Below are 12703 nucleotides of genomic sequence, written 5' to 3'. Positions count from 1 at the left end.
AGTGGGACAACAAGTCGGAGTTGGAGCCAAAGGAGAGGAAGGGACAGCTTTTAATCAGAGAGAATGGCTGAATTATAATATTAATAAGTAAAGGCTGCAATAAAAGCTGCTCCGTTAGTTGTTTACTGGTTTAACTTTTACAATAACGTTCAGACGATTGAATTTATTTAGGTGAAATTAGGAAGATGCATGTGAACAAGCCACGCAAAATACGATTAGGAATGCCAAAAGAATGTTTCCAAAATGGCCGGAAAGCTGTGCAACTTCAAGCAGATGTGGGGAGACGTACAATATTCACGGTCATGCTGAGAGTTTAATAACGTCAGTATAAAAAGAACTACCATAACAAGAAACGGTGATCTTCAAGTCTGAGCTGCTGGTGTCTAAAAGCTGCTGTGCACCTACAACCTGTCAAGTGTTAAAGTGGAAGAGGTTTTTCAGCTGAAATATTCATCGCTGCCACTAAAAGGCATCGCTAAGAATGCTTCTCCAAGGAAGAAAAGCGTAGCGAGCAGCCGGACATGTTCCAAGGGTCGGAGACACATGACTGACACTTATTAACCTTTTACAGCTGCCTCACGAGAGGGGGGGAGGGGGCAGACTGCAACACGGAGGGTGTGTGGCCTGTATGGCACACAAGCGCGCTCAGAAGAAACAAAACAGCGGCATTGTATAACACGCACATTCAAACGAGTAAGTCAAATGTTGCTGGACCCTTTGAACCTGGACCAATATTAAAGAAATGAATTTACAGAAAGTCAAAGGTCACTTTGTTGTGACCTCTAGCTACGTCCATTTTTGTCATTCTATGCAAGCGCTAGCGGTACAATCCTGAAGCAGCTCTGGTTGACTCGGGGCCTTCGTTGCTGGAGAAACGCACAAGGAGCAAACATCCAATCAGCAGAAGCGATACTGAAGCATGTGGTCACCTCACAGCCAATCACAACACGGTATTTCCACTAGCTCCTCCCAGAGAAAGTCAAATCAACACCTGGTGCAGCCAGAAAGTGGTTGTTCCTGTCTGTCACATGCCTGTCGGTCCGGCGGCCGCCTCGTGGCCCTGCTGTGGGTCGCAGTATCAGACGGTCTGATCTCTAGAGGGGCCGGCCGGGAAGCTCTTCAGGGCCGGGCCTTCCGATCCGGAGCAGAGGAGATGAAAACAGCTCAGACTCTGCGCTCTTCCTGCCAGCTGGCTTGTTACTTGAGCCGGTGTCGGGTTGGTTTGCTCCAAAACAGCACATGCTCCTGCCCCCCCCCCCACCCCTCTCCCCTCCTTTTCCTCCCGCTCGGTCCTCCGGTGAGCGCCCGTCTGTTCTTCTCCGCCGTGTCGTTCCCCAATGGCGGTCGTCCGGGAAGACTTCCACAGGAAAGTGGGACTGTTGGGCGGTGCTATGTGCTCAGCCTCGCTCTCCCCTCATCTGATCTCTTCTCTATCTCTCTCTTTTTTTTTCCCTCCCTCCGTCCGTCTCTCAGTACGTCCCTCCCCCTGCCTCAGTCTGCCAACAGGCACCGCGGAACACACACACACACAAGTGAGTACACACTCACTTGAACCCTCTCTCTCTCTTGTTAATACTCTAGCACACAGACGCAAACACACAGTCAGGCAGTCCAAGAGAGCAGTGAGAGAGAGAAAGGCAGTCCAAGAGAGACAGAAGGGGGGGAGGGAAGAGAGAGAGAGAGAGAGCCCGGAGAAAGGAAAGATATAGAGAGAGCAGAGCTACCGAGCCAGAGTTTAACAATGGAGCAAAGGATACAGAAGTGGAGAGTAAGCAAAGTGAGAGGACGGGGCGGACGGGTGGGAGGGAGATGGGGGGGGGGGGGAATCAGTTGATGTTGATACCATGAGAAAGCATAAAGGCTTTCACATTTTTCCTGACTGACCCGCTTTTCATCTTGAAAGTGACCTCTGAGTGAGTGAGTGGGGAAAAGAAGCGCTTGCCAAACCTTCCGCAGCCTTTGCCAATCAGCTGCACGTGCACACAGCTTGGACCAGGCGAGCACACACGTACACAACCTTTTTTGACACACACACACACACACACACACACACACACACACACACACACACACACACACACACACACACACACACACACACACACACACACACACACACACACACACAGGCAGGCACAACTGGTGGGTTTAAGAGAGGCTTTACAAAGACCGGCCGTCCCGCGTATGAAGCACCAGTTTTTACGCACTATCCATGCCATCCTGCTGGCTGGTGCTGCCAGAGCACTATAAATGCATTTATTCAGATCGGTTTGGCTCAATTGGATAAACACATTAGCATCAGGACACCTAAGCCTCTTTAAAACACATATACATGTCAAGCACCTGCAAGGGAGAGCCACATGACGAGCTCATTCGATACTATGGGAAAATGGAGTTGGGGGGGTGGGGGCTATGATCATGGAGCGCGAGCTCTTGGAAAGGGAATCCCCTTCGGCAGGTGTAGGGGTGGTTGCCAGAACCGATGAAAAACAGCGAGAGCAACTCCTCCTCTTTCGGCCTTCAGGGCTGTAAGTAGGGCTCGGGCGTTGTGGTTACGTAAACCCTTCATAGGAGCCCTGCTCCCACCAAGCTGCCGGGCTAATCCGGTGGGATGGAGAGCCCCACTAATCCCACTGCGAGAGAATGGAACTGAAGACATTAACCAGGATTACTACACAGGACTGTGTTCAGGCCAGCGCCAATTTGCCAAAAAAAAAAAAACCTATAGCACATAAACCCACATATACATGCTAACTCCAAATCGGAAAAGACACCACAAGGACAGCAGGAGACTGATGGGTAATTGTTAACCAAATGTGGTTTCAATATCCCGCTCAAGCTGCTTGCTTGCAGCAGGCACTTCATCCAGTGTTGAGTATAAGGGAAGACAGATTAAGTTAGTCAGATGCAGAAGTCACACAAAGAAGGATGACTCATCATCTACTAATGGCTCCAAAGCAGCAGCCACCCTGAAATTGCGTTGTTTCGAGTACATAGAGCTTCAACAATACAAGACGGTACTCGGCCACTTAAGACCAATATTTAGTAATACATCAAATGAAATAAAATATATTTAAATCCACTGCTGGGAATGGCGTTTGCCAAATCAAGTAGTCAAAGATAAATATATATCTATGAAACAATTGCAACAAAATCCTGTTTAGGGGGAACATGTAAATCTAGCTGATCAGAACCGAATCGACCCTTGATCTGGTGCAACACATCAGTGGGAAACTTCCAAAAAGCAGCACGCATTACAAACCCCTAAAGATGAGCAGATCATTTCAATAGCTGAGACTCATGGACAGCACGCAACCAACGCTGTCAAAACACACTCACACAGAGTGCTGGAAGAATGGGCGGAGGGTCAGCGACCTCTGTGAATCAGCCATAGGCCTGCAGGTAATCTTCAGTCATGTCGAGTTAATGACTGCCGCATTTGCAGGGGGCTGGCTGATAAGAGGTAGACTTTACAGCCTGCGTGATAAAGAAAGGTAGGCCGCTTTGACCCAGAGAGACTCGGGGAAACGGCTCCAAAGAGCAACGCGTCCAACCTTGGCAGGCTGACGCATCGTAGCAGAGACACAACCTAGCAGCACGTGGCGGTCGTTGCACAAACAGGAAGTCGCAACCGCATCACTCGTTAAACAGTGGGTGAACTGCAAAGAGTGGTAATTCCATCGGCGACTTTATAATACACAGCGACTAGAATGTATTACTACTTCGCAGGGAGAAGAAAGGTTTACAATTCATTACCTTTTTTGGCAGTTTCCATCTCTTCTTCAGTCCAGCGAGAGCTCTCATTCATTTCCAGGTTGGCTGTTAGAAAAAAAAAAAAAAAATAGAGAAGCGCTGAGTGAGAGAAGGCGGGAGGAGGGGTGAGTGGGCAGTTGCCACAAAATCAGTTAGGGAGTGACAGACAAGAGGAAAATAAGAATTGGAAGAAAGGACAAGTGGGTGGGGGGCAGGCCAGCTCGTGCTGCTTGCCATCGAGGCACTTCAGCGAGGGGCGCTGAGGACGGTTTGTTTTAGGCGGAGGAAGCAGGAAATCCAAGGAGAGAAGTCAGTTAATGATTATAGACAAAACAACTGGGGTTCTTTCTCCGCATGCCGGGCCGCGCCGGCCGCGCTTGCAGACCGGCTCCCTTGTCCTCTACGAGGCCCGCTGAAGGGCACTGTGGGCCGGCGGGGAAACTAACTGTTGTGGGAACTGCCGATGAGAGCCACAACAGTCCGAGTCACTGGGGGATTCCCTGTGACTAAAACTGTGCTGCAGAAGCTACCGCAGCAAGCACGCAACAAAAAATACCTGATCGTCTGCACCAAGTGCCATGTGTGCCATGTGTGACGATACAAGGAGCTAAGATGGGAGTGTGTGGGGGGGGGGGGGGGGGGACCGCTGAGAATGAATATTTCTGTACTCTTATGCTTTTTGATTTAAATTGCGGCTAATCATGTGTAGCCACAACGTTTTGATGTTGGGCTTTCTTGTATGCCATTTATGAGTGTCAGTTTGAAATAGAGAGAGTGCAAGACCGAATGGGAATTAGTGGACGAAGACAAAAGGAACAACAGTGCACTCTTGTGGTGCGTGACAAGGGGCCAGAACTAGATCAAAGGTGTCACTCCTTCACCCATTTAGAAAACACGTAAGTTTCCTCAGTGTATTATGTGTGTTTATTAGCTATATATAATAGTTTAACTGCTATTCATTTCCACATCACCCTCTCTACAAAAATACACGTGCCTGCAGCCGCACGTTAAATGTTGCAAGGCACTGAGACTGACCCAGCTCGTTGTTGAGTGGCGGCGTGGCGGTCTCGTCCACTTCGCTGGTCATGGAGCGGGTGATTCTGCCCTTGCGCCGCCCCTGGCTGTTGGCCGTGCGTCGGCCCTTGAAAGCCACAGCGGGCTCTTTGTCCTCGGCATCTTCTCCAGAGGTGTCGTCTCTGTGTGTGAGAAATGTCAACACGGTCAGCAAGAGAAACGGGGGGGGATTGACGGTGTGCAAATGAATGCAGGTTAAGAACTGTAAAAAACTGAGAGGGAACGTGGTCCTGTTTGCAAATTTGGATACAACCGTATTGCTTAAATATGTGCAGTGCTGCTATCCGGTCAGTCCCAAATGCAGCATTTACAAGGCATTGGACAGGACAGCGCTACATGTTGGTCTGCATGAGGACAGGTGAATACAGATTTCTTCACGAACTTGAAAGACAAAACATTAAAAGTGTATACAGACTCTTCTTTTCTCCCTTTCTTTTGCTCAGAGATAATTGATTGCGTGTCAGCACAATGGCATGCCAGGAGACAGCCATGGAGTTTGAACCCACTGCTCCTCAATTCATCTTCCCCCCCTGCACCATTAATCTTGCTGAGAGGAGCCGGTGGCTCTCTAAATATAGGCGGGCCAGCTGTGCCAGCGACAAGCAGGCAGCAGAGAGCACCGGGAGTCACAAAGTCCCCTGGTCCCGCCTCAGAGCAGGGAGTCGGCCAGTAGGGCTGTCACAATATCAATCGGCCGGCCGGGAGGAATGCAGGGCGGCGGGCGTGGAGCCGCTGCCTAAGCCCCACCTCCGACAATGAAAGCAGACAAGAGGGAAGCGCGATCAACTAAAATGTTGGGGACGTTCATTTATATGTGAAATGAATATTGCACCACCAAAAATCATTGCACCCATTCTCCTATTTTGTGCGATAAGTCAATATATTGCATGTGGCGACAGGCCTATTGGTCAGCAGTGCCTGGTCTTCTTCAAGGCCGACACGACTGCTGAAAAACATGACCTGCTATAATTGAAGCGAGTGCAGTGCCGACATCATAATATAGTGTGTGGACACATACATAAGACTGTTTTCATTCACACACACACACGTTTCAAATGTACAGCTTTCGTTGTACTGATTATTCCCCCCCCCCCAAAAAACTCTGACTGATAGAAGTTAAAAAAGAAACTTGGCATCCGATTGGGAAGAGGAAACGCATTGACAGAAAAACAGCTGTTTTAGTTGGGGTAAAAAACACTTTTGCAGTAGATGTGGTGGAATGTCTGGCTGGAGGTGAGAGAGAGCTCCAGGGTTACAGAATGATCGAATTCACAGAAAACGGTCCCGCCCGCCAAAACGTACTCCTACGCCATCTGACCTGAAGCAACTATAAAAAGTGTGTTTTGGAGGAATGGGGCAAAGGGAGAGTATAGTTGCAGCTGTAACAGTCTTGCTCAGACAATGTGGCTGTATCTATCCCTCACTCTGTCAACGTGCTTTTCTAACGCACAATGTGAGGTGAGGAATTCAACAGGAAGGTTTGCTCAGTATTAATAACTCACTTCATTCCATCTTCCTTTTCTTCAGGTTCATTTTTGTCTTCATCCCGCTCCCCCTCCTTCTCTTTCTCCTCCTTCTCCTTGTCTTCCTGGCTGCCCCGGTGCACTTGTTGTTGCTGCTGCTGTTGTTGCTGCTGTTGCTGTTGTTGCTGCTGTTGCTGCTGCTGTTGTTGTTGCTGTTGCTGCTGCTGCTGTTGCTGGCCGTGCTGAGAGAGAAGCAAACAACAAAGCACTCCGTTAAAACAACGGACACCCTTCCCTGTAACGCTATTCACTATTGGACCCACAAACTGGACCAAAGGAAATTATATTTAGTTTGCTATAGAAAGTAACTTTCACTTAAGCAGATTGTTCCAATGTTTTAGCTTTATTCACCAGCAACAGCTTCTTTTTTTGCCTGTAAACGGTGGGTGAGAAAGCACTTCCTGTAGCAGATCTGATATCTAAAACACTTTTCAGACAAATGTGCTCTGACCATCCAGCATCATATGATGTGTAAACCGCACCAACAGTTGTATCTTGACGCTCCAGAAGTACAGAATAGTTTCTAAGCTAAAAAAATCCTTTTTATTTTCTGCACGGACAAAACAGGATACGAAAGTTCAAAAATATGCTCTTTAAGCATCCAGAACCACTTCCTCACCAGTTTCCTGTCTGTCTGGACTTTTTGGTTTAGAGTTCATATTAGAGTAGACATGTGACCAGAACAACTTCAAACACTGCTTAATATTGACACGCTAAATCTAATCACAAGTGTAGTTACTCCACTAGAGCACTGAATGGAAACAAGCCTTAACCAGGCTGGAAACACGTAAAACTTTAAGCTATTACTTATCCCCTCTAGCGGTCCTTTACCAAAACATAATCTCCATTAGCATTTGAGGTCATTCTGACACATTACACTGCACTTTCTGCTCCTCCTCTCCCACCACCTCCTTCTAAGAGCACTCTTACTGCTATCTGCTCCCCCAAAAGATGTGAAAGCAAAGCGGCGGGTAATGAGCAGAGATTTCTTCTGGAAAGATGAGACGACACCGTCCTCGTACCCACAGGAAAAGGTCGGCAGCGAATTAATGTGATATTTATTTAGCACCAACACCATGAATTATAACAGCTAGCACCTGATCTGAGGCGATCTACCAACTGGGAGCTCATTAGCAATAGAAATTAAAATGAAAAAAAAAAACGTTCATTATGGAAATAGTGGTGACATGCTGGGGTTGAGCAAATTGTGGCAATTTATCAGCCCGTGTGTCACCTTTGCTGTTTAATTAGTTAATTCAAGGTATTCTGAGGTTTCAACTAGCTCACTGCCTTCAACTCTGCATCCAAATAAATCCTCTGCTCTTCATGTGGGGAAAATCAGGAAAAGTCACTCAAGTTACATTCAGTGTAGATGAGAAAACCAGGGGATGAGTTAATGTTGCTAGTTCCCACCAAACTAGTTTAATAACAGGGAACACAGCAGTCCTAGAACGTTATGACATGAAATAGAAAACAAGTTTTTCCCTCAACTAGCAAATAATATTAGTCAGCTACGTTACTGCAGCGGTCTTCTTGGTTTTCTAGAAAGGCCAGCAAAGCGAGCAAAGCGTGCAGGGCGATTGGACTTTGACTTAAAGCATCTTTTAAAACTATTAGCTTGAACGGTGAGAATACCTGGCTCCTTCCTCGGCGTCTGTAGTTCCTCCGCACTATGTTCTTATAGTTTTCATTCTTTTTGGTCAGGTAGTAAAAGAGCACACACTCCGCCACCGTCTGAAACATTCACGGAAAGTTTTTTTTAAATGATCATTTCCTGACAGAAATGGATTAGTCAAAACATTCAGAAAGATTGTGTGAATAATACCTTTCTCTCCAGAAAAGACGCAATCAGACCAAAGTTTTTGGGATGCTGGATGAACCTTTGGGAGGAAAACAGAAAAAAACTCAATAAAAACAGAACATTTGTTGCAAAACTCAAAGAGAAGATCAGAGAAAAACCGATGATGAAAATTCATTCATCTGAGTTACATATATATAGCATTAATCCTAGATAAACCCCTAAAACATTAAAACAATTACCTAAGTAACCAATCAAATGCAAGTGATCAAATATCTTCCTTTTTGCGATTTAAATGTTGAGAAAAAGAAACTGGAGCTCTTCTTTTTGCATATGGTGAGACTTTAAAGTCAATAATTCAACAGCGTGGGCTTGATCCGCTTTGGCAGCGTGAAATGCTTCCTCTTGTTTCTCACGAGAGGGAGAGAATCACTTCCTTACTAAAAACGTACTGAGCATTTATCAGTCACCCGAGTCCCCACACGGAGAAAAAGACATGCTTCAATCCAAAAACATGGTCTACAAAGAAGATACTTTAGGAATAGAAGTTTACAGAGTTTACTGATAAAAGCGGCCTTGTCATACATTGTACTATTGTTGGACAATCTCGGTGGGTATTTGGACCCCAAAAAAACAAACCTAGCTGATAGGAAGCAAAGATTAAAGAGGGATATTTTTCTGTTCAAAGAAAAGCAAATGTCCACATCTGTGACTTCAATGAGCTGTTGAGCTTACTTCTCTCTGAAAGTGTCCTTCTCCTGCTCACTCCACATGTTCATAACCTGCCGATCCTTGTACACCTTCATGGGGTCATCCATCAAACCGTTCATGTTGATGAACTTGATGCGCTGCTGCTCGGCGTCAAAGAGCATCGGAGGGATGACCGCCAGCTGCCGCATTTGCTTCTCTGTGTTCTGATGTACACCAATGACACACACACACACACACACACACACACACACACACACACACACACACACACACACACACACACACACACACACACACACACACACACACACACACACACACACACACACACACACACACACACACACACACACACACACACAGAGAGAGAGAGAGAGAGAAACCAGCATCCTGGAGTGAGTGGGTCGGTCTGGAGAAGGAAACTATCTGACAGCATAGTGCTTATATTGACATGTACTGTATGAAAGCCGTCCCGCCTTTCAAGAGTTGGGAAGATAGGCGAGCAGGTTTAGGGAAGTTTTCACCCAGTCAGCAGCAAATGTATACTCTCACTTTCTTGTCACTCCTCAATTTCAAACCATTACACAATCCTACAACTGAGACGAGGCCTTTGGGGAAGGAGGGGTACAGGGAAGGCGTTGTGCTAGCTCGAGGAAAAGCTTTTCAGTTGAGGCAACCCAATTGGACACAGTGCTCAGCTTAGTGGGACCCGGCGGACGTGAGAGGAAAAGGTCTAATCACTATCACGGATTGTCTGCTCAGGCCATTGTCCTCCTGAAAACAGAGCTCACGTTGTGAGTCGGGACACCTCAAGCCCGACAAGTGAATTGTAAGCAAGACGTTGGTGTTTCTGGTGTTTCGGTCAGTGTCTTTGCTATTTGCAATGTTATGTTTCTTTTAATGGAAAATATGTGTCAATTTGTCTGAATTTGGTTTCAACTTGACGTGAAATTACCTTTTTTTTATTAATAAAAAAGCACCCGTGGGAACAGCTTAAATAGCAGGAGTTTGGGAGGTATCCTTCAAACTCAAGTTAAGCCGAATTGGATTTACATAATTTACCACCACTTTAACAAAAAATGCTTTCTTTGGCGAGACTGACACCTTTGATGATGAGTTTTCCAAAAGCAGCCAATTCTGCAGACTAATACATGGCTTAGATTCTACATCCCATGCTGGTATTTCCCATTCTCTGCCTTGAAGTTTACGTTCATCGTAATTACATATATGCAAAATAAAAGGAATTCAATTGAATTGAAAGGGAAGGAAAAGAGAAAAGGCCGTAAATCAAAGACAGGCAGTAAAAACAGCCAGAAACTATCAAAGTTTTGGGAGCATTTCAATTGACACTGGTCTGTGGTTGCCTTTAAAGGCTAGCATTTAGCTTTCCTAGGCCTGCTATATCATCATCATAAGTGTATTACACATACAGATGAATTGGACTTCGAAACAAAACTACATTAAATTGTTACGGTTATTTTTATTAATATCTACTGCCAGGAAATTCAAGATTTTTCATAAAGATTACCACATATATGGTTTTATGAGGAGGCCAAAAACTTGCCCCGATTGATTCATTTTGATTAAATATCTACATGATTTAACAGAATAAACGATCATTAAACATGAAAAGATTTGAAAAGACTCAATTACATTGTTTTGCCTGAATATCTATTGAAACCAGCACATGCTATTTGCATGTTATACAAATAAGCGAGTGTTTGGTTGCACAAGTCTTGTGTGTTTGGCTTCGTTCGTGGAAACAGTGTCAACCTCGACCCTATCGGACAATCTGATCTTTGAGAGTGCGACAGTGTGACTAAGCCCTGCGTTGTAGAAGGGGAAGTAGAGGCACATCTTGATCAGCACAACGTACCTCATGCTCCGATATTCCATCAATGATCTCCGAGACCTCGTGTTCACTGCGAGCCGCGGACGAGGCCAGCCCGCCTCCTCGCTGCCCAACGCGGCTACGGGCGGGAAAAACACACAAGAGCTGTCACTCAAAAGCACCCACATCTGTCTGGGACTGAGCCACTTACACACAATGAATGAAATCCTCGGCTCTATTAACAACAACAACAGCGGTAACCGCGGCAACAATTCACGGCGTTGAACAACCACAGATTGCTCCATGTGAGAAGCGATCTCACCTCTGCATGCGCTCCTGCAGCTCCCTTTGTTTGCGGATCTCGGGGAACTGCTTCTCGTAGTACTCGCGCACCTTGCCCTCCTTGGCGCGGCGCCGCGGATTGCTTTCGATGCGGTCCACCTTCTTCTCCCAGGCTTCCATCAGCTGGTCGTAGCGCTGGCAAAACTTCTGCTCCTGGAGCACCACAGAAAAGAGAGCGTCTCTCAATCCATCCGCCTGAATATCGACAAGATCCTCATTCCGCTGCGATCTTGAGACAGAACACTAATGGACCGTTACATGTGAGGGACTAAGATGTCTCTATGTTTATTGTTATGTCCCTAAGCTCTCTACGTTTCTGTTGTGCGTGAACTTCTACTTGTTGAGCAGGCCAAGAGATAAGCCGTCGAGCCTCTCGACCGCGCATGCGGAGGGACCTTTCGGTAATTCTCACAATAGCAAAGTCATTCGGTGGGCCAGCCGGACTCCGGCACCGGGCACTGGACGCCCCGGCGGGCCGGATGTGGCCCGCCGGGCCGTGAGTTTGACACACGTGCTCTACATCAAGAGTTGGTAACCCCCCTGCCACCCCTGCAGCCGACCCGAAAATACACACTTAGTCATCATATTTCCTTTCTTCTTCTGGATGGATGCAAATTTCACAGCAGTACTTTATTTGCCGTCAAGCTGGTTGATTTGAATTGATGTCTGCTTGGCTCGAGCGTGAGAGCTCACCCCATCGGCTGGCCAAGTCTACCTCAACCACTGGGACTCATTAGAAGCGCTTGAGAATTCAACACATTTTTCAACAACATTTTTTTATTGTGTTGATTTTTTTTCTTCTTCTCTTTTACAAAAAGCAATCCCTCGCGAAAGGCACAGCGAGAGCACCGACAGCGGACCATTCCCAGAGCTCTGTTCCTCTTTGGTCAGCTTAAAATGGCCCCTCACTTCAGGAGCAGCTGGCCCATTTTCACAGCATCATCCTTCATGGACAGAGAGACTAAGATGTAGAGTTCTCTACTTACCCACTGCTTACGAGCATGATTTCTCCTCTTGAAATACAAGATGAGCTTCTTCCTCATCGCCTGGTTTCTAAGAGGGTTGAAGAAAGAGAGGCATGGAGATAACAGAGGGGTATAAACAAATGATAAGGGGAAGACCTTCAGGAAGACAATTCATCATGTTTTTCAAAGAAAAACACACAAATAATAAATCAAAGTGTGCGGTTTGTACCCTGTGCACATTCTCCTGCCTTATTTGCCCATGAAACAAACAAAAAAACCACACGCGCAAATGCAAACAATGGCTGCCCTTGTGCGCCACTGCTCGATAAACTCGCTTCTGGGTGGAAGACGGCAAAGTTATAAAACTCGTCTGGGCCGGGAACAGCCTTCAAATAAAAGGTCAGGCCCAGTAATCTCCTCAGGCAGCCTCCCGCTGCGTCTCTTTCTCTGCTGCGAGACAGAATATTATTCCTGACACTTAATCGGTCAGTTGTAAGGTCACGTAACCCACTGATTGATGTAATCTTATTCTATACTAGTCACTTCGACTGAGCCGAAGGTCCTTCGGGTCCCAGGCAAGGACAGACAACCAGGGAGCGCGATGCTCGTGATGAAAATGAAAGACGACCGGACCGATAACTTTTATGGGCCGGGAGGCATAAACATACAGGACGACCTGTTCTCCATTTGCCAAAGATCGGCAATA

The 12703-nt window shown here is 46.5% G+C and overlaps 1 protein-coding gene across 10 annotated transcripts in view; it reads right to left on the bottom strand.

The window, feature by feature from the left end:
- ncor2 (nuclear receptor corepressor 2) overlaps window positions 1-12703 on the bottom strand; it is a 65789-nt gene that overhangs the window by 20884 nt on the left and 32202 nt on the right. For all 10 annotated transcript variants that reach the window (XM_078086958.1, XM_078086960.1, XM_078086957.1 and 7 more), the window contains exons 9-17: window positions 12019-12085; window positions 11013-11185; window positions 10736-10829; window positions 8884-9062; window positions 8176-8230; window positions 7986-8084; window positions 6330-6532; window positions 4789-4949; window positions 3757-3819 (exon numbers count right to left, since the gene is read on the bottom strand). In XM_078086958.1, coding sequence (XP_077943084.1) covers window positions 3757-3819; window positions 4789-4949; window positions 6330-6532; window positions 7986-8084; window positions 8176-8230; window positions 8884-9062; window positions 10736-10829; window positions 11013-11185; window positions 12019-12085 — 1094 coding nt within the window. The remainder of the gene's footprint in view (window positions 1-3756; window positions 3820-4788; window positions 4950-6329; window positions 6533-7985; window positions 8085-8175; window positions 8231-8883; window positions 9063-10735; window positions 10830-11012; window positions 11186-12018; window positions 12086-12703) is intronic.

This window comes from Gasterosteus aculeatus, chromosome 13 (assembly GCF_964276395.1).
Source record: "Gasterosteus aculeatus chromosome 13, fGasAcu3.hap1.1, whole genome shotgun sequence".
NCBI classification, from domain to species: domain Eukaryota; kingdom Metazoa; phylum Chordata; class Actinopteri; order Perciformes; family Gasterosteidae; genus Gasterosteus; species Gasterosteus aculeatus.
Note: the sequence above shows the minus strand (reverse complement) of the source record. Positions and strands in the feature narration are given on the sequence as shown.